Source organism: Caloenas nicobarica, chromosome 4 (assembly GCF_036013445.1).
Source record: "Caloenas nicobarica isolate bCalNic1 chromosome 4, bCalNic1.hap1, whole genome shotgun sequence".
Taxonomy (NCBI): Eukaryota; Metazoa; Chordata; class Aves; order Columbiformes; family Columbidae; genus Caloenas; species Caloenas nicobarica.
Window position 1 is genome coordinate 73195126 of NC_088248.1, and position 22764 is coordinate 73217889.

A 22764-nucleotide genomic window follows, 5' to 3' on the forward strand; every position below is an offset into this window, starting at 1 on the left:
CTCCTGTGTTCCAGTTTGTACCCATTGCCCCTTGTCCTATCATTGTCCTATCAAGAGCCTGGCTCCATCCTCGTTTAGGCACCTTCTCTTGACTAGGGTGGTGGAGTTCACGGTGGGCTGTTCCTGTTAAGAGCGATAAAAGCGGATGACAGAGCAGGTTACATCGCCACCTGCCCTCCCTCAGTCACGCAGCTCGCAGGAAAGCACAGTAAGAGAATTTACAAGAGCTAGTCATGCAAGGCGCGACTCAAACTACACTTCGCATCTTTCCCTTGCAGCGCCGGCAAGACCCTGCAAAGAAAACCGGCCGATCGATGTTGCCTGGCTGGCATTCAGCTGCCAGGGCTCCTTTGCAGATGCCCCACCAGCCAGGCCTGGCACGTCAGCATCTCCCGCGGCTCTTTCCGCAGCAAAGGGCACGTCCCCTGGCCAACATGAACCGGCAGCTCGGAGCCACCCGCTGGGTGCTGCAGGGCCAGCTCTGGCAAGTCACTCCTGCTCCTTGCGCCCCAATGCACAACCTGAGACACACAGGACTAGAAATAATCACCGATGCACAGAGTGCAAAAGCTTAGGAAGTAATACCTTCCACTGTGGTTTTTTAATTCCCAGAGACACACGTTTTAATAACGTACAAAAACATACAGTTCACCTCTGTCCCTTTTCCTTCCAAGACCTAGTACAGAATAAACACAGCTCTTCATGAGCCTGACAATGTTCAAGACGACACTGGACAACACCCTCTCACACATGGTGTGAACTGTGGGGTTGTCACATGCAGGGACAGGAGTTGGACTCGATGATCCTTGTAGGTCCCTTCCAACTCAGGACAGTCTATGGTTCTATAAATACGCTTCAAAAAGGAGAGCTCTCATGTTGAACTGGGTACCAGCAGTGGGAAAGACAGCGTAACAAAACAGTAATCACCGAGACTGGCAAAGATGGTCAGAGATGATCTAATTCCACCCTCTCTTAACAGCAGCACAAAACACACATCTCCCTCATTAAACCTCCTGAAATAAGTAAGCTCACATCAATCATTTGACATTTTCTGTTTACAGCTGGTCACCAGCTTCTAGGAACAAGAGGTCAGAGAATAGAACACTACTTCGAGAATGCTTAGCATCTCCGCTAACTCCAGACACTGCAAATACCAGCACAACCCAGCCCAGCGACGCAAAACATGCAAGCGGCAAAACTGCTGACCTTGTTACAGGCACAGTCTTTGCTCTGTTCTGCAGATTTTAAACTGTCAACACGTTGGGTAAGGGCTGTCTGGGATTTTGCGCTCCGCAGAAAACAATCCTACTTGGATGTTTCTGCTGCTACTGACAACGAGCATTTCATTAAACAAATACATCCGACTGCTTTTCCTTTCCTGCTGGGACTACCAATACTCCACACCAGCTGCTGTGTATTTTGAAACAGATGCATCCACTAGGAACCGGATCACAACAATTTATATAGCCCAGACTAATAGAGACGAGGGGACCCAACCTTCAGTCACAGCTACCTACTGGTCATAATTATCTGCTCATATGGATGTGCCCTCTGCGGCTCTCCTCCTAATTAAACAGCAGTTTGTGTCATTTATCAAAAGAATTGGACTCGTGGAGCAACTGAGGTCATTAAAACAAGTCTTCAGCTGGAACAGGTGTGCACGATGGTTTGCAAACCAGGCTGAACCTGTGCACAGGAGCTGCTTGGGCCCAGGCTCTGTATGACGAGGTCAGATTTCAGCAGCAGAGCTGCGCTCCAGAAGCACGAGATGCCCACGGGACACAGCGTTGTTTGAACTTACTGCTCGCCGTGTTTGGCAGAACGCCGAGGTGCCAGCGAAAGGCTACGCTGGACTTCGATACAGCTTGTGTACTTCAGTAAATCAGCTACAGCCTGATTTATATTCACAGACACGGTTTCGCCTTTGGAGATGGTAAAGCCTCAGCTCAGTGCAGGTTTCAAGCCAGTCCAGAAACAATGTGGTTTTCAACCCCGGCTACTTCTTCTAAGCACATAAGCATCATACAGCTGCACAAATTGGCAGCAGAAATGCTCTTTGCCCTCGTTATGCCTCTCCACTGCTCCGCTGTGGCTGTAATGACAGATAAAGGGCATGTACTGACAGGCCTCAACTGGAATAAAAATTGCTTTCTGGACCACAGGAGAGTTGGTGATATTCTGCCCCTTGTACCTCCCTGCTTCAGCACTGCAATAGGAAAAAGGAAACGAGTGGGGAAAAAGTACTCACAATTAAAAACGGCTCTTCTCGTAATTAGCCGAATATCCTCTTGGGAAGACACCTTGTGACTGCAGGCATGAAACATTTGTTATTTAAAAAAAATAGTGCCCAGGTTTCTCTGGACAATGCCAGACAGCTCTGTGGGCACTAACCTCCCAACTCTCTGTACAGGCACTGAGAGGTGGGCTGTAACTGCAAGAGGGACCCATGTTTACATTCCTAATGTCATCTTCATTTAACTATCCTCCATTTATCCCAGGTGGGCAAGAACTAGGAAAGAAAGAAAACAATGAGACTCTTGCTTCTATTGTGGCACATAAAACAATTGAAAACACCCTCCTAGTTTAGCCTTTTCTTCCACTTACATCATCTTGTGGTGGTTTTTTTTTTGTTTTGTTTTGGTTTTTTTTTTTCCCCAGTCAACATTTCCTCTCTGGATTTTTCAGCCAGATGATTTCTGAAAGGTATAACCAAAACCACAGTTTCATATTGAAATATAAAAACAATAGACCTGTTTTTTCATAGCATCCAACAACCGCTCTTCTCCAAGAAATCAGAAATCACTTCAAAATACCAAAAGCTGGAATCTGGCAATTTTTACCTTTACAAGCCAGTTTTGTCACTGCACGACAATATTCTGCTACTTCACAATGGTTTGAGGCTGTAGAGGGGCTAAAGCCTTTCTAGACATCTGCAGATGAGGGTGCTGGAGAGCCGGCTGGTAGAAGAGGATCTCGTTCTGATAATTAACTGTAATCAACTAATTGTAGTCAACTGGAAAACCACTGGTCAAGCAGGGAAGCACCTCAGCTCAGGTGACTTCTGAAGGAAGAAGTTCCCAGTGAAACACCATTGGCTTCTGCTCAACCAGTGGCTAACGCTGGAGCAACGACTTCCTGCATCGCTAGGAGATGATTTATTAGTCACAAAAAGTTGTGTTATATTTTTATTGTCTTCACAGATAAATCAGACCAGCAAGACATCCATAACCATACACAGAAAATATTTATCAAAACAATTAACATTACAAATCTCCTTTTAAAATAATTTATTTCACTGATTTCTTTTTTAAATGGTACTGTTTTACAACATAGATTATTCAACAAAGATGTGCTGAACAGACTCTAAAATAAGAAACACTTAAATTAAGCAATTTTCTCCAATTAGAATTTCAATTTCACCCACATCCTAACTTGTAAACGTTTGCTGGAATACGCTTCTGTTGTAGAATTGGTTTTTGTGCTTACAAAAACAGCATCAAGTTTCCAGATGTTGAAAAGAAAAAGTTATTGTACGATAAGTATGCATTCAGTTCAACATACAAGGCAACCAAATGATTCTGTTGTTAACGTTAGCATCATGTATATTTTTAGTTCACTGCACTAACATTTAAACTAAAACTTCAAACCACATAATCTTTTAAGTGACTAACATTTAAAAGGCAAGCAGTAATATCCTGAAAGCTTACGGAGGACGTCAGCGCGCAGCTAAGACGGGGTATCATTGGACAAAGGCTGCGGGTGTGTGTATGGCTGCTTTTTTTTGTATGAAGCCCACCTGCAGACGGGGCAGCAGTGTCGCCCGCCAGCCAGCCACATCACGATGCAATTCTGGTGGAACACGTGGCCGCACGGCAAGCCCATGAGCAGGCAACCGTTGGCAAAATTTTCTAGACACACAACACACTCCGTACAGTGCAACATCTCGGAGGGCCACGCTGACCAATCTGGCTCCATGTCGCCTGCCGTGCCATACGAGCCATAGGATCTTGCTTTCCGTTCATATGGCTCGCGATGACAATATTTATTGGCACACAAACACGTCTCGGCGCCGCACCGAGGCTCTCCTTCACCACGCCTATGCGAGGTGTTTAGCTCATCGTCCTCCGAGACTTCTTTTTCACTACTGAAGAGCTCTTTGTTTTCACTGTCAGAGTCACTTTCGCTGTCTTGAAAAGTTTCCAGCATTTCCTCATCAGAATGCATGCCGAGGCATTTAAACCTCCACATCGGTAAGTTTTTTATGTAATCAGTTGGTATCAGAGGGTGAAGCCAGAGATCGGGGAAGGCCAACCGCTCTAAGAACAAATCCGGGTCTTCATCCCAATCCGAGTCAAAAGGAAAGTGTTGAAAAGAAGCAATAGGGTGAAACAAGTAGCTGGTGTACCAGTCCCAGAGGCTTGACAGCCACTCCAGGTTATTAGCGTTTACTTCATCCGTGTTGTTATTGCGTCTTCTTTTCTTCTCAAAGTAATCGATTAGTAACCCGTGACCGAGGTACGTGCTGAGGAAGAGGGCTGGATGCGAAGAGTAGAACATCCAGTCGGCTCTTACCCAAGAAGCCAAAGTGGTTGTGTTAGAGTACCTGAAGAGTTTTAAACTGTACTCATAAAAGCTGTCTAAGTAAGGTAGTTGCAAAAAACCTAACACGGGCAGCCAGGAAATAATTAATAATGAATTATACGTCCCTAAAGTGCTTATAAGAACCACAAAACGCTTTATAGTAGCGCCTTGTGTGATAAACAGGTCCATCCAAGCCATCAGATTAACCAAAACTAAGCTTAAAACAAATAAATCATTAACTTCTGGTTGTAACGAGCGCAAAAAGGAATCCATGGCACGTAGTGATATAAATTCACCAGTGTTATTTCCATACCTGTAAATCCCCTCAGGAGTCCTAAGTATGTACGATGGTGTCTTGTAGATTCCAATTTCTGCCATGTAACTTTTATTGTCCCAATTTTCCACGTTCACAAAAATAAACTCTACTCTTCCAGTAAACTTCACACTTAGTGCAGAGAAGAACGCCGGAGGCTGGTCGAGGTTGGCAAACAGGTATATTTTTACACGGTACTGGTCACTTTTGTTCCATTCTTCCTTTAAATGTTCCGAGTTGTAGATGGTTTTGATCCGAGAAGCAGCGTGGGCTGTGATCCATTTGAAAATGTGCTCCACTTCGATTTTGCGCCCGCTGTATTCCTTCAGCATGACTTTTCCCTTGGAGGTACTGGTTTGCGGAACCGACATGATGAGGGTGGATTTCAGCCAGCCCCTCCTCCTGCAGTATCTACGGAGAAAATGGCAAGTTAGATTGCAAAGTTCCATACCCCTGGAGCTGCAGTCCTTGAATTTCTGTTATGAGCCCAAAAATGAGACACCCTGAGCACCTGGGAGTCTTTACATATAATAGCAGGAAATACAGGCACCCAATATTCTCTGGCAAAGTGTATTTATTCTTACAATACGTTTGTTATCTATCTTGCAGAAAGGTTGTAGAGATATGTATTCATAAAATAGGCAAAGGAATAGTGTTAATTTTCATGGGTCATTCTAGTAAACAAGGCCATACAGTCATTCACGCTTTGTAACTGGATTTGAAAAATATGCAAGCTGACTCTTCGCTATAAAGCTTTAGTATTAAAAGCTGATTTTCCATGGCCTTCCAGCCAAGAAAATAACCACTACAGCATAACTCAAAATCCCCCAGCTTTCCCAAGCCTGCAGGTAACTTTCCCAGTGCTTCCTTCCATCCCAGTCCTGCCAAGCAGCAGAGCCGTGTAGTTCAAAATCGGTCTGTTCACAGTTGCCTTAACGAAGCTGACAGCTGTCCACTTCCCACTGGGGCCGTTTTGGAAGGATGCAGACAGGCTACAAGGTGTGGTGAGAGAGCTCTCCACAAAACCGGTGGAGGAGGGAGCAGACACGTGCTGCTGGATGATTTGGGCTAAAAGAATACCCCTGTTGTCTGGCAGGCAGAGTGCTGAGGTGTGGAACCCCAAATCCATACCTAAAAGAAGAGGAACCCCGAGTCATGGTCCAGACCCCAGCAACTGTGAGACCAGTCTGGTGACTCAGAAGGTCCCTTCTCTCGTGCATCTTTTGTACCAGCATCACTATGCCACCCAATTTCTCTGGGCTCCCCAGTTTAAGAAGGATAAGGAATTACTGAAGGGAGTCCAATAGCAGGCTACGAAGATGCTGAGGGGCCTAGAGCACCTTTCTTATGAGGAGAGACAGAGAGCTGGGTCTGTTCAGCCTGGAGAAACGAAGCTGAGGAGGGGGTCCCATCAATGTTTGTAAATATCTCAAGGGTGGGTGTCAAGAGGATGGACCAGACTCCTTTCAGTGGTGCCCAATGACAGGATGAGGGGCAACAGGCACAGACTGAAGCACAGGAGGATCCATCTGAACATGAGGGGAAACTTCTTTACTTTAAGGTGCCAGAGCCCTGGACCAGGCTGCCCAGAGAGGTTGTGGAGTCTCCTTCTCTGGAGACATTCAAACCCGCCTGGACACATGCCTGTGTGATCTGCTCTGGTGAACCTGCTTTAGCAGGTGGGTTGGACTGGATGATCTCCAGAGGTCCCTTCTAACCCCAGCCAGTCTGTGGTTCTGTGATTCTCTAGTCCTCCTTTTAGGAAATGTCTGGCAGTTTCAGCAATCAAAATGTGACACAGCCAGCAGGCACACAAGCTGTCTCTGAGATCCCTGCACGTTGAAACAGGAGCCACCAGCATCATTCACTAGCTATCCTACCTACATTCTCTCTGGTTTTGGTCTGTCAGCGTATGTTTAGACAATTACAACTCCTCATCACAGGAATCTGAATATAACATGTTTACAAGGAGCCACAAGATATTATCCTACTAATAAAGGTATCCTGACTACTGTAGTGTACAGTATTCTGAATTTCAGCTGCAACCTGATGAAAATGATTCAAGAAGGTTTACTCAACAAAGCATTTCTTGTATCAAGAGAAAATGAATTAATTTAAAACATAATATTTGATCATAACATTAAAACTAGTTAGAAGCTATGCAAAGAGAAACCCTGCCAAATTTTTAAGATGCTCAAATACCAGTGTTTTGATTATACAAGATTATTTTGCATAAGCACTGCAAAGTCTAAGATATTTCTCTTATGATTAACTTTGAGCTTTCTGTAAACCTTTAGGGCTTAAGCTGCGTAAGACACATGCATATCCATACGCACCACTGGAATTATAGACAAAGTTTCCTGTCATGTGAAACAAATGCCTCCAACAAAATGTTTAAAAAAAAAAAAGTTCTTTTTACAGCAGCACAGAATTATTAATCACTTCTTTGGCTCTGCTCTTCTTCCTGTTTCTAAATCATATGCAAACAACAGCGAATCCTGCACAGCACACTGTATATTGTCAAAGGGCGTGTGCAAGTTCTATATAAACACACACACCTTTGTCAGGGAACGGGATTTGTCAGTCATCCTGAGAAGCAGGCACTGTTTGCAAGGTTCACGCCAACCAGAGTTTCTCCTTTCCAGATGGCAATGTAATGACTCTACAACTCATACAGAGTTCTCTTACTTGGGCTATATATGTAATATATTCAGCTTTGTTCTAAGCAAGCACAGTTCTTGTCCCCAAACGCCTGGACTATAAGGCCAGATTCTTCTATTCATTCCCTTCCGTTGCTGTATCACACTCCACGTAGTCTAATCATGTACTTCCCACATGATGCTTTAGGAAGCTGCAGATCTGTGTTTATGGTGCTGATAAATAATGTAATGGAGAATTCGGAACAGACTTTAGCAGAAATAAAAACAAGAATAAAGCCACCTTCTGTCACAGCTACTTGTACAACACAGCAAGCCTTGCTGCCAGAACACAGCTGAGCCTTAAAATATTCTTAGGGTTTAGATAATCCTTTAAGAATATACCTGGGGTCACTGGAACAGTTAAAAGTGCCCGCACGTATGCCGAATCTTGAGACTTTCTTCACCATTTTCTCCCAGTGGACTTTACCCACCAGTGGGCTTCTGTCGTTTGCTATGACCTGTTGCCAAAAGGAAATAATAATTTAGCATTACAGTAAGTTTGCTTCCAGAAATGAAGAGCGAATTTCATGAAAACAGAGATCTAGTCACCCCTCATTCTGTTTTCCCCTTCTCTTACAATATGTATGGATACAACTGCTAGTAACACTAAGTGTCTTTGGAGAGTGAAATGCTAAGACTCAAATATAGTTTCTGCAGAAAGACAAAAGTGCAGCATCATTTTAAGTACCCATTAAGACAGTAAAATCAGTGGTAGTTAAAATAAAAACCTAGAGAATAAACCAAAACTATCATTAACCAGTTCATAGTAGGGAAGAAAGCAAGAGGGTTCAGTGAGTTCCTCTTCTTCACAGTAAGACAGACCATTAGTTCATTACTATTCTCCACAAAACATTACAACATACCAAAGAAATGTTGTTTCAGAGCAAGTAAAATAAGTTGGAACGTATGTCCCTGGTACCAGATTCGATTGCCACAGCCACTTCCAAGCAGTGGGAACTAGTGATTAAACTCCCAGATAACACCGAAAAATCCCGATTCCTTCCAGCTTTGCCAGTGACTCACTCTGTGACTTTACGTGACTGTTCCACCAACTCCAATGTCCCATCTGCCATTTCAGGATGATAATTCACTGTGATATGTCCCAGGATCTAATTTGTTCTAACCTATTATATTGAAGGAGTACTTCAGGTTCCTTAGACATAAGCTTCTGCAGACACAAATGACAAAGAATAAGCACTAATCCTCCAACTTACAACTGTACAGGGAAGGGAAAAGAGGAAAAAAAAAGAAAAAAAGGAAAATAAAAGCCTGCCTGCCCACAGTTGACAGGTAATGTTGAATGACATGACTGATCATGCGTTATTCCATGAGCTGTCACAGTTTCTATTTTAGAAATGCCTCACGTGGTTCTGCAGGCTGACCGGTTAACCACTTAAAATACATTTTTAAATTAAGTTTCGAAACTTCCATTTGTTAGGTATTTGTTTACCCACTATTAAACTTCTCCCAGTCGTTTTCTGACTTAATAACACCAAATGTCGGCTGTTGCCACCATGATTAACAGAGGCAGAACTGAAAAGTGTGTCTGGCCTTTGAGACTCAAAAAAAAAAAATTATCTGCTTTGTGCTAAGTAGCATCCTCACAGAAAATTTAAATAAGAGAATTCACTAAGCAGAACATTCTGCATAGGGAAACAAAGTTAAACTGAAGTTACAGATTACACTCCCATTCCACTAAGCCCAAAACATTTAGATAAAAACACAGATGAACAACTAGATAAGAATCCTTCAAGTTATTCTCAAAACACACACATCACATAGAAAAGCCTTTCTGATCAGCTAAATGTAACCTTCAAGCACCAAGACAGACAGCTGGGCAAATCTGCCATATTATTGAGGCTTCTTTACATCACCCAATGGAGCTGAAGCAATTACTTCGGATATTTTAAACTTCTTCCTTTCACATACTTCAACTAAGAGAGACCACGTTCCTAAAGACACCTTAACACCAGTATATCTTCAGAGCTATGACATCACGATAAAGGCATCCAACATAGTAAGGAATGACTACATTTTATTAGTAAGCATAAAAGTAACATGTTGGTAACTGCATTACTCTTGGGTACAACCACTCAGAGATCGGCTGCTTCCAAAATTCTGTGTGCATGTTCTGCAAAAGCCCGGCACGGTTGTTCTGAATACACTACTGCTGTGTGCAGGAGAACCCGTCCTGCTCAGCTCTTTCTTCTGTCCGATATTGTAATATTCACTTTAAGCGTCAAGAGAAGGAGAGTTGTTGCAAACACAGTCACCCGTACGTTTTGCTGGCATCTGACTCTTTGTACTGGCGGATTTTTTAATTCCCTTCCTTATAAAAAAAGTCTTTCCTCTTGGGGAGAGTTATTTATCCTGCAGGACAACAGCAGAACTAGCAGTTTGTATTGAAAGAACCCTACTATGGTTTTGCACACTGAAGCTTTGTATAATTTCTTGGGCTCATGCTTTTTTTTTTTTTAATGTCATTATGGCAAAAAACCCACCCAAATAAACACGTCCATTGCAGCTGCTCCTCGCAGACAACACCCACTTACAACATTGGGAGTTCACCACACAGAGGCAAGGGTTTGTATTTTGGAATGCGGTTCAGCATCTCTGGGGGTGAGGGACTTGGAGGAATTCCTGCGGGTTAAGCAATCGCAATGTAATCCGGTTTAAATGAAAAGATAACTTGCAAACACTTTGAGCAGATTTTATTTAAGAAGTGTGAATTGTGATAAGCTAAGAAATTGAGCTCAAGAACCTGCGACTGAGGAGACCAGGAATGTGAATGCAGAAGGGGCCTGGCAATTCTTCAAGCCCAAGGTGTTAAAGCTATCAGGATTTTCTATTTCAAGCTAGGGGAAATCAAGTTGTCAAGTCCTGCACTTCTTCTTAGCAAGCGCTTCCAAAAATATCTTAGAAATAGTTGGAGAGTCTACAAGGAATGAAAAAAGGTCAAAAGGAAGAGCTAGCAAAGCAAGATGTGTGAGAAATCAAAAAAATGTAAGGAAAAATGAACAATTCAAGTTAGGCCATACAAAGTACATTACAAACTGCACCAAAAGGTTTTTCAGTCATATGAATAAGAATAGAACAGGGAGAAAAGCGGCGGGATCACCATGCAATGAAGAATAGAAATGTAGATAGAAATAGAAATGTAAGATAATTTTCTTTTTAAAATTAAAATAACGCTCTGAGTCAGTTTTCAATGAAGGGGAGCTGGCTAGCCATGGGCAGGTTAGCAAGTTTATGAGAACAGACTTTATCACCTGAAGATGGAAACAAAACTCAATTTAATACACTTAAACCAGAGTAAGCTGGTAATCTTCATCCCAGAACTGCAATACAATCAGCACACAAAATTACACATGAACCTGCAAAGGTTTCTTATAAAATCCCTGTCAGAGTAATTTACATTTTGACAGGAGAATAACAAGTTAGTAACTATATTTAAGAGCGAATGAAAAAAAATTATCCCATCAGTTTGATCTCAACAGCACACAAAACTGTAGAACAAATTTTAGAGGTGCAGAGACAGTTGAATTTTCTACTCCTTTCTAGCGTGGAATTACTAAAGATGTTTCGTTCCCAATGAAGTTGAGGGTTAAAAAAAAAAAAAAAATCCGTCTTTTCCTGGAGAAAAAGAACAGAGTTTCAAGAAAAAAGGAAAAGTATTACCCCTTCTTAGTTTGGTAGGGTATCCAGTACCTGCCACATGGAATGTTTTCAGGAGACCTGGAGATCAGTTTTTATAGAGAGATAAAAAGAGGTTTTAAAGTAAGTAAGAAATTGGCTGAGGCAAGAAAACATCAAAACGCCAGAAAGGCGCTAACGGACTTCTTAACAGATTTACCTCAGAGCTCAGTTCAGCATATATTCCAATTAATGCCCTTCCTGCAGAAACTTTAAGTCTCCCAAAGGCATTTGTAGATGACATAAAATTGGGAAGCACGTCGATGTACAAAAGAGGATTATAACTCCATACGGGAAGAGCTGCACAAATCTCGTAATGCAGAGTGTCAGAAATGAAATTGAATCCGATAATGAACAGGACACTCAGGGAGTTCATCAGTTAGAAACAGCCATGGGAGGAAAAGCTTGGGTCTGGTAGTCAATCCAAAAGGAACTATTGAGCCATCAATATTCACTGGCTGTGAAATAAGCAAAGCCCGGGATATATGATGCCCAACAAAAACTGTTTGATCGACCTCATGTACTGGGAGTAGTAGGGCAGACACCAGGACTCAGTGAAATTAAAAGGCGATGTCAATGTAAGTGCAATAGGAACAAATAAGCCATGAGGATGTTTTGGTCTGAAGTCTGATACACCTTTCTGAGAAGAGAACAGCCAAGAGTATTCCAGTGAGACAACTTACGATTTAAGAGAGACAGCAAGGTATTTTATAAACACCTATTCCACAGTCTAGCAGAGACCTGAACTCACTCCTCAAGAAGGGCCCTTTCAGTCATATGCTCTATCGCATTTTAGAGAAATAAAGACAAATATCACGTTCACAATCTGCAACTTATCATATGTCAGAGTGACAAGACAAATGAAGATAACTCAATCCATTAATCATCTTAACGCACTAAGAGAATACAATAGGATCAAAGTAACCCTGCCATTTAAACAATCCCACATCATGGAATAGATCTTCTCCATAGTTTAGACCTAACCCAGGCCAGAGGACTGGCTCTGACTGCAGAATTACCATCTCTATATATGAATTACCAGCTGCTTCAGCAGAAGAAGATGCTGGAGCGAAGGCCAGGCCCTCCGTGGGCATCCATCCACAAAATTCCTCTGACATCTCACACATGAGTTTCTTCATGCTCCCTCTGTGAATTTGGGAGGACCACACCATATCCCAACAGGTCAGGAGGTTCTCGCTGACGACACTGAAAAACTGCAGCTGAGTTATGCCACCAAGATGTGCAAAGCGAAAATGGAAAAGTGGGGAGCTGGAAATCCCCTTTATTTCTACATGATCTGATTTGAGTTCTCTTGTTTAGTTTCTGTAAATACCTAAAAAGGTGGCTTCCAGATACCACAGAAAACAAAGTTAAAACAGAATTCATCTAGGGACATATAATAATGAAATAATCAAAAATCCTGATGATTTCAACAGGCATTTGCATAGGTACCTTTTACATTGGAAGAGCTCTCCTGACTTTGAATTAGACAGAACTGTCCCAAAAAAGGCCAATCAAGAATGTAATTAATAGAATCATTTTGATCTGTAAGGTAAAATAGTCATAGTTATGACATTAAAAAAAGCAAACAGACTTTAAGAAAAAATACCCTGGGGGCAGAAAGATATAAACACTTGGAAAAACAGGACAATGTCAGCAAGACACTTCACCTCTCCTCTCTTGCATAATCCAAAACAAAAGTGTCTGAGGGAGATGCCTGGATATTGCAACAGCTACTTCATAACTGTCATCGATGCAGTTACTCCTTACTTTCTCAGTTAAGGAGTTTTTATTATTATTTTATGAAACACACATTCTTAAAATACCAGCAAAAGATGGGACGGACGTTGAATATGCTCAAGGAAACACTGCTGCTGTTAAGGAGTTTGCTGTAGCAATGCAAATGCAAAGACAGATTCCTGCTCTGGTTCTCCAGCAGTACTTGAACACAACATGATCACAGAATCAGAAAATCATTTCAGCTGGAAAAGACCTTTAAGATCATCAAGTCCAACCATTAACCTAACACTGCCAAGGCCACCCTTAAACCACGTCCCTGAGAACCTCAGCTACACATCTTTTAAATCTCACCAGGGACGGTGACTCCACCGCTTCCCTGGGCAGCCTGTTCCAATGCCTGACAACACTTTCTGGGACAAAACATTTCCCAATATCCAATCAAACCTCCCCTGGCACAACTTGAGGCCATTTCCTCTTGTCCTATCACTTTTTACTTGGGAGAAGACACCAACACCCTCCATGCTACAACCTCCTTTCATGTAGTTGTAGACAGCGATCAGGTCTCCCCTCAGCCTCCTTTTCTCCAGCCTGAGCAGCCCCAGGTTCCTCAGCTGCTCCTCATCACACTTGTGCTCCAGACCCCTCACCAGCTTCATTGCCCTTCTCTGAACTCACTCCAGCACCTCAATGTCTTTGTCATGAGGGGCCCAAAACTGGACACAGGATTTGAGGTTTGGCCTCACCAGCGCCGAGTACAGAGGGACGATCACTGCCCTGGGCCTGCTGGCCACACTATTTCTGATACAAGCCAGGATGCTGTTGGCCATTTTGGCCACCTGGGCACACTGCTGGCTCATGTTCAGCCGGCTGTCAATCAACGCCCCCAGATCGTTTTCCACCAGGCAGCTTTCCAGCCACTCTTCTCCAAGCCCATAGTCCTGTCTCCTGGGTTGTTGTGACTCAAGTGCAAAACCCGGCACTTGGCCGTGTTAAACCTCATACAACTGGCCCCAACCCAACGATCCAGCTGGTCCAGATCCCTCTGTATGGCCTTCCTATCCTCCAGCACGTCAACACTCCCACCCAACTTGGTGTCATCTGTGAACTTACTGAGGATGCACTCAATCCCTTAATCCAGATCATTGATAAAGAGATTAAACAGAACTGGCCCCAATACCAAGCCCTGGGGAACATCACTCGTCACCGGCCGCCAACTGGATTTGGCTCCGTGCACCACAACTCTTTGGGCCTTGCCCTCCAGCCAGTTCTTTATCCATCGCAGATACACCATCCAGGCCATGAGCTGCAGCTTCTCCAGCAGAATGCTGTGGGATATGGTGTCAAAGGCTTTACTGAAGTCCAAGCACACAGCATCCACAGCCTTTCCCTCATCTACTAGTTGGGTCACCTTGTCATAGAAGAAGATCAGTTTGGTCAAGCAGGACCTGCCTTTCATGTACCCATGTTGACTGGGCTTGATCACCTGGTTGTCCTGTACGTGTCCCATGACGGCACTCAAGATGATCTATTCCATAATATTCCTCAGCACCAAACTCCACTACGGAGCAGATCATCCGGAGTGCCATCACATGGCACATACAGATAGAAGCCTTATTTGAGCATTCTCCTATTGTCTGTTCATTTAAACTTGATAACGTTCAATCCCTTTTAGACAGGTATGTAGAGATTTCAAAACAGGTCACTGTAACAAGATTTGGTCTCATTAAGTTTTGATGCTCGCTCAACTAAAAATGTTCAGATATCACAAGGAATGATAATCAAAGTCAGATATTGACAAATGCAGAACAAAAACCACTTCGTGATATTTCAACTCCCATTTATTTCAACCAATCCTAGCTCCTTCGATTACTTTCTCTGCTTTCTTCTATGGTTAAGATATATAGAGGAAAGAAACGTACTAACCATTTGATGCATGAGAAGAATTACAGCATGATGGGGGAAAGAGCTTACACACATCCTCATAGCAAAGATACTAAAGAAGGATTAACTTGTATTTTTTGTAATGGGGAACAATCTGCAATGTAACATGCCCAGCACCAGGTATACCATCTGGAACGAAAACAACACAAGTTGCCTCCACTCCAACAACTTGCAGCAACCCGAGGACTTTCCAGACCACAGTACACACAACAACTTCCCACAGAACCTGAACACCCTTGACAAGTATCTTTTCTAAAGAGGACATTTTAAAATCGGCCCTTAAAAACTAGTTCTTAACTGCTGCTAACAGCCTCAGGGACCTAAACTAACCTCAGTAACACTAAAGCGAAAAACATCCTGATGGATCGTCTACTTTGCACCTTCAACAGCCCTTGTGCCTTACTAGTTTGATTAAGAGTCATTCCATTTGTGTTTGTTACATCGTGCCTGAGATGGGAACAACACTAAAAAAAAAAAGAACTCAAAGCAAAACCAAGAACTGCGAGATCATCACAATACAGGAGAGCTCTGAGTTAAGCCATGCATATGCGTTTTATATATGTAATTGTCTGTGATGGAAAAAATATTCGTATTGGCAGCATCTCTCAGCCTTTATGGGATAGGAGCATGTGCCACGAAAGGAAGAGAAAACTGTATCAAAATGAAATCACCAACGGAAACTCAGGCATGATCTAAGCTGGAATTTAGCCAGGATACCAGGTGTCAGGCACACCATTTTCAACATGCACGAATAGTCCGAACTCTGTTTTATAGCTTAGCCACAAAGACAACAAACGAGCAGGAAGAACGAAACCTATCAAATAAGAGACACCATTTCCCGGTGCACACACAGAGGTACAGGTTGTTTTCTCAGAGGTGGTCAGTCCTTGCTCAGCCTCAGCAAGTCAGTGTCTGCATGAAGGAGCACGGAGATTTGAATCGGAAAAAAAACTCTGATTTTGCCAAAGGGAAAAAAAAAAAAAAAAAAAAAAAAAAAAAATCCCTGGAGGTCCACAAACTCCTCCACAGTGCATGCAGAGGGTAAATGAGCAAAGGCAGCCTGATATTGCTGTACGGACTCCATGCACTCGCTGGAAGATTTTTAGGGATCCACAAAGATATGAAGGTTCAAAAAGCCTCAGATTCTTCAGTGCTTTTCATAGAACCCTTTATAATCAACAGCTATGTTGCAAACTACCCTCTCATAAATAAAACAGAAGTAAAAATAATTGGACAATTCTCATTTAGGAATACAATTAATTATAAATGGGCTGGTGAGTTATTTATTAGATGCATGGAAAAAAAAAGCCAGCTTATTCCAGATAATGTCAATAAGTTTCTACATGACTGTCTACACTTTTATTAATTCTGAGACATCTCACTCTCTCTTTATTATTCGGCATTATGCTGATGGAACTGAATTTCCGCATTGTTGCTCTTTCCTAAGAACTTACAACTGTTTCAGAATCCATCCATATGGATTAAAGACGTCTGGAGCTTTTTTGCTTTTCTTTTCTGAGAAAGAAACCATGAGAAATTAGATCAAAATAGGCAAAGACAGGAGACCACATCCACCGCAGCATGCAAAAATTAACCACCTCAAAACTACATGTAGTTTCTCAAGGGAGGTGGGGTGTCCTATGCACCTACCTCAACAGCTCAGTTAGGCTGTCAGTTAAATCAGAGGTTGAGAATAAATGAGCTTCTGTAATGATTTAACACAGATATGTCAACAATATGAGAGCTAGTACATTCAGCTGATGGTATTCTGCACCCTTGACTGGATATGAAGACTCTCAAGAAGGATACTAGGAGTTAAAATCGGATATCCTATGGTAAATAATCCTGGAGGGTGACTGAAGAAGACACAAATACTGAGTGACGTATTTGAAAAGAAATGAGTGTTTCTACTTGACTTCCTTTCCTTGATCACCTGGCAGAATTAAAAAGGTAAATATGAAAGTTACTTATCCTACAGCCAAGCAAAAGGAAGAACAAATGAACCACCAACAAAATCCTGTAGGCACATCCCTGGCTCTGTGACTAGACCACTTGAACAAGAAGCTGAGATGCAGAACAGAGAGCAACATTTTATATCCATAATAATGCCCTTTGCACCTCTAGCAGACACCATCAAAATGTTTCTCTCCCTGCTTCAATGCCAGGAATAAAGTTCCCTTTACTTCTCTCTACCACTATGTTAGAGACTCTTACAGTAAAAATATAAATTAATTTAGATTTTAACTTCATTCAAAGAGGATTTTTATCTGTAGATCTTTTACTGTACGTTTTTAAAGAGTCATAATGGCTACGATATCGTTGGATGTGACAGGCTTCTAGAGACTAACCAGAACGCACACGCCATAGCAGAGTCTGGAAAAGCAAGAACGTCACGTGTTATTCCTCTACGAACAAGAGAAACAGCTCTAGAAACTACCATGCATCATCCCCGCCCGTCAAAGAAGTGCACAACAGCAGCTGGCAAGCAAGAAGAAAGGCATAAGAGGTGATGAGATCATGAGTTAATAGGAGAGAGGACACACAGCTCTCTATGGCTCTACAGAAGCTCCACATAGGAGCAGAGGGCACCTGTGAACAGCTACACTGGTAAATAAATTACCACTGAACCTGGATGCTTTGCATGTGGATTTCCAGAAAATAAAGAAACAAAGCCACAAAACATGGTTTCCTTGTGTATGGATTTTCTTCAAGGAATTAGTCTTGCTGGCTCTAAATGAAAAAATTCACATCCGAATTTGTACCGAGAAATAATAATCGTTTCTTCTTTTTCTTTGATGCTCTGCAGACAGTGATCACATTACCAGCCTGTGCCACCCCAGAAATTTCATTTACCTGCACTGGAAAATAAAAATCACCTTCGGAGTCCCCATCCTCCCATACATCACCATAAAGTCTTCAAAAAACCAACTCAACCAGCAGCCACTGTGCCAGAACTGTTCCTCTCCCTCTCCTGCTTTCCAGCAGCCCCCGTGGAACAGGGATTGAGGGTCAGGATCCTGAAAAGGATCTGGAGATCCATTCTGGTCCCCAGCCGGTGGCAATAACGGAGCAGGGGAATGCGCCGACCCTGCCTGCGGCCACCAAACCCATCCATGAGGCATCCTCACTCTCCTACTGTCACCTGCCTAAGCATCCAGCTGATTAATTAAACGTAACGTTTCCACAGGATGCCGAACCGTAAAGGACAGCAGGCAAGGGAGGGTAATTGAGAATTAGAACATGGAAGTGATGATAAAAACAGCTTTGGAGGGATGAAGCCTGAGAAAGAAACACCGGAAAACCTGTGAAAGGACATGAAGAATCCAGCACAGGAGTTACGGTGAGGGATGGAGCAAATGAAAACTCAAAGTGATGAAAACTCGAAAGGCAAGGCTGAAAAAAAAAATATTTGACATGTCTAGTGGTTTTTATTGTGGTGAAACAGACAAATAGTGTTCAGCAAGTAAATTATTCAGTAAATTCCACTAATTTTTTTTTCCACAGCTATTGTAACCAACTGAATAGCTGTGCAAATATTCCCAGAATGATGACAACATTAATCACACTAGAGATATCACAACGCAGCCTATTTGATCTGCTATTATGAAGTTAGCTGAAAATATACTATGATTAAAATTCTGCAAGCAACCAACAACAGAGAACTACCATATTTTACTCTTTTGAGCTGTATGTGGAGGAGGGAAGGTTTTTCATAGCATATTCATGCTCATATTTGTCAGCTAGCTTGGAGATGTGTAAACTTCCTTTCAACGCTCTCTCTCTGCTTGAAGAACCCCCTGCAGTATGATTTAAACCTGAAACTTAGATTCAACAAACGCCAGATATGTTTTTCCCAAAACACAAATGCCATTTCGACTGTGGAGGTAATTTGCCCTCTCATTGTCTATTTTAGGATGAGATCTGATGTGGTGACAGTGTAAGTCATTAATAACAGAAAGTCACTAGAGCTTGATAATCTATTTAAATAGAAAACATGAAGTGAGGAGACAAACCAGGCAGGATAGCTGTCAACTAAACAGTTAATTGTCTGGTGGATAATTTTGATTGTCTGATGTGGCTGTCAGCAGGGAACTTATGCCTCAAAAATCCTCTTATCAATAGAGAAGTTGATGCAGAAAAGCATTTTTACATTTTGCTCTAGATTACATAGGTTCTCAAGCACGACGACATACTGTTTCAGAGTCCTATTTGCAAAAATCTTTCTTTTCCTAAACATTCTCCTATCTTCATGCAGCCCCGGGGAAGCACTCTCAAAAAAATCAGTGGGCTCACGAGGTGCGAGGGAACGTTGACTTTAAACTACTGTTGTATGTTGTAGAAGCAGCCTGCCAGCCTGAGAAGCAGCACACGGAGATCTTGCCTTTGTGAAGACGCAACGGAGATTTAAAAAATACTCTTTACAGTGCCCCTTAGACAAACAGAAGCTTGAACTGGTTGTGTCTGAGCAGGTGATACCAGCTAAAGGAAGAGCAACACCAGAGGCCCCTCTCCTGTGCCAGCGGGGAGCATCTACATGTACTGCACCTACTTCACACATTACACAAGCTCTTACAATACCAAGGCCAAGTACTTGCGTAGTCCGTGTACTTAACTGTGTGCTGCTTCACTTGTCTTCTGATTCTAAAGTAGCTGATTTTCAAAAAGCAATCCACGGAATAACAGGGTTTTTTTCTTTCTGTCTATATAGGAACTCTGTCACTTCCAGACTTCCTTGTTTTTTGGAACGGATTTACTCCTTATGATCTCCCTGATGCAGCTTGTATTTCTCATCATCTCTCTATCATATGCTTTTACTACTAGTTAACTATGCTCATGAACTCCTCCTTTGAAACACATTTTGGATGTGATAAATATATTTTTTAAAAGGTCAAATTTCTATACCTGTACCAGCCAGATCCCATCTTTTGTGTCTTCTACAAGCTCATAGAAGTGCATTTCCCCACTAAAGTTAGTACTGGAAACCGATTCGGAGGCCTCTTCCTCCTTGAGAGCAGAATAAAGCTCTCCTTCCATGAGGTCTCCTGAAAAAGAGACAATTGGAGAAATTAGATTAAAATGGCACTTGAGAAAGATCATTTCATAAATTCTAGTAACGGTTTCACTAACCATATTTTACATGGTTTCTCAAAGAATGTTTTCAGTAGGAAGGTAGCCAAACTAAAAAGTTATAATTCTATCTATAGTTTCATGACTATGAACAATTTTACTTCAGCTGTCAGACCACAAGACATGAACGCTACACTTGTGGCCACACGGATGTACCACGCATGCAACTGAGTGCACAAAAGAATAAACGAATGTTCTCTAAGCCTCACTCTCCGAAAATAACAATATTCCATGGCTGAGAGCAATTTTAATTCATGTATCTTTGCTTTCATTTCGTGGGATAGTAACTTTGCAGCAACTAACTTAACATTGATAATTCAAACAGACTTCCAGAATTTCCATCAATAATTTTGTACCAATAAAACAAACAAAACCCCCACAAACAAACAAAAACCCCACGAACATTACAAGTTAAAAAACAACAACAACAAAAAACATTCCAAGTAAAAATCTCAGGTAGAATATTTTCACCATTGGGTTCTGTTTGCAAAGTTGGAAAAAGTTCGCATGAACTCCAACCCTAGTGACGCAAGGAGCTCACAGTAAAATCATCCGATATGTCCCATGTAATCTCATTTCCTTCTCATGTTCTATTTCACAATCATCACAAATGCTGCTAATGACAACTAGCATTCTAGTAACTAATCTATTGAGCTTGAAGAAATTAAGGTTTGTCCTGGCCGTTTCCTTCAAAACATGAAATAAAAAAGTGTTACAGCTGAAACCCTTGAGGGGTTCCCAAAAGTATTCATAGAATTTACTAAAAAAAAAAAACCAAAAAACAACAAACATGGAAAAATGCTGCAAAGCCTGTTGGTATGAGAAGTGTTTCCATGCCATTTGAAGAAGTAGGTTAATACAGTTTGTTTGGAGTTAAACACTTCTCTGCAGCATTTGCAACCCAAACATCATGAAAGTACCTGACAGCCAAGGAGTGAAAGTGATTGGAAACAAAAGTGAAATCGCCTGATGCTTTTTTACTGGTGAAGCAACACAGCGAATAAACAACATGAATAAACAATGAACAATAAAAGCAAATTAGATTTAAATGCCCAGCATTAATATCAATTATTTAAAAGAGTTAGCATTTTTAAGGTTATGGCACTCACTATATTCATCCCAATCCTACTCTTTTTTCTGTCCAGACCTTTAACCCCCTGGCTGTGCACCCCGATCATTGGGATTTCTCTCTCTCCTGGATCAGCAGCCCCTTGGATTTAAAGCAGCTACTCACATTTTCCTGCTTGGCTGGCACTCCGGCTATTACATCAGCCCCATCTCCCAGCCCCTGGGGCTGCTCCTTCCGAGCGCCCCAGGCCAGCACCCCGACTTGCAAGACACTTGGGCCATTCCTCGTATCTCCTTTGCTCTTCACCCTTCCCTGTTCATCACCCCCAACGTCCACCTCTTTCTCCTGCTGTTCCTTACTTCCCAAACACCTCCCTGCTCTTCTTCCGAGCCATCTTTTGGACACAGGACCTATTTCTGCTCCTCTTGTGTAAAACCACCGTGTAAAACCCTTCTGCTCCTCGGCTGTAAAATCACTGCTCCCCTCAGTATCCATCTTCACGGTAATAACATCAGCAAAGGGGCAGGAACACACGGGGAAATCCGGCCCCAGCTGTAAACAGTAACTCCCTGCATGTATTTGGATTTTTTTTCCCCCTCCTCGTTTTTCACAGCAGACGACATTCCCTTTCCGTGCAACCACCACTTCGCCCGTCCTGACCCCGACCGCCCCCAGCAGCCACCCGGCGGAACTCCCCGGGAAGACCCACCGTTCGGTGCCCCGTCCAACCGAGGCCTTTTCCCTCCCCGCCGCCCATTCGGGCTTTCAAACGGGTTTTTAACGTCGCCATCCCCGAGCTTCCCCCCGGCCCAAGGGCCCAGAGGCCGGAGCGGTTACATGGAGGGAGGCGGCAGGGGGGGGAACCAGTTTCCTCCCCACGTTCGCCCTGCGCTGGCCCGCAGGCGTGGGCAGCAGCGCCCGGGTCTCCAGCCCAAGGGCGCCGGGACTCAGCGGGGACCGCGGGGGTGGCCGGGGACCGACCTCCCTCCCTCCTTTCCTCCCTCCCCACGCGTGGGTGGCGGCGGGGAAAAGCCCCGCGTACCTGACTTCTCCACCAGCTCCCGCACATCCTTCTTCTCGGGCAGCCCCGAGTAGCCCAAACCCCGGCACTCCAGGATGGTCCGCAGCTTCCTGAAGCTCAGCGCCACCGGGTCCACCAGCTGCGTGGCGAGGAAGCCGCTCTCGTACCACGCCACGGCCTCGAACACCCTGGCCAGGACGAAGAGCGCCAGGAAGTAGAGCAGCAAACAGCACAGCTTCACCCACATCTTCCCGCCGGGGAGCCGAGCCGGAGGCCGGGCTGCCGCGGGGCGGGGAGGGGAAGGGACAACGGGGCTGTCAGCGCCGCGGGGCCGCGGCCCCCCCGCCCGCCTCCCGCCGCTGGTCCCGCCCCGGCGGAGCCGCGGCCGCCGGCGGAGACATAACAAGTGACGTGAGGCCGGGGCGGGGCGGAGGAGGGGGGACACACAGCACCGGCTGCCCCCCCAAACCACCCACCCGGTGATTCAGCACCTCGGCCCGACCCGGGGTCACCGGGCTGGGGTGGTGGTGGCGTCCTCGGCATCGACTTTGGACCCGGCGGCTGCGCTTGTTGCAAAAAA

General features: G+C 43.5%; 1 protein-coding gene across 1 annotated transcript; it reads right to left on the bottom strand.

Moving 5' to 3' along the window:
* Nucleotides 1-3272: 3272 nt before the first annotated feature.
* On the bottom strand, nucleotides 3273-22448 carry RNF103 (ring finger protein 103). The gene is made up of 4 exons (XM_065633176.1): nucleotides 22206-22448; nucleotides 19870-20009; nucleotides 7936-8051; nucleotides 3273-5305 (listed from the first exon to the last, which is right to left on the bottom strand). The coding sequence occupies exons 1-4, from the start codon at nucleotides 22429-22431 to the stop codon at nucleotides 3727-3729; spliced, it is 2061 nt and encodes a 686-aa protein (XP_065489248.1). The 5' UTR covers nucleotides 22432-22448; the 3' UTR covers nucleotides 3273-3726.
* Between the last annotated feature and the right edge of the window lie 316 nt (nucleotides 22449-22764).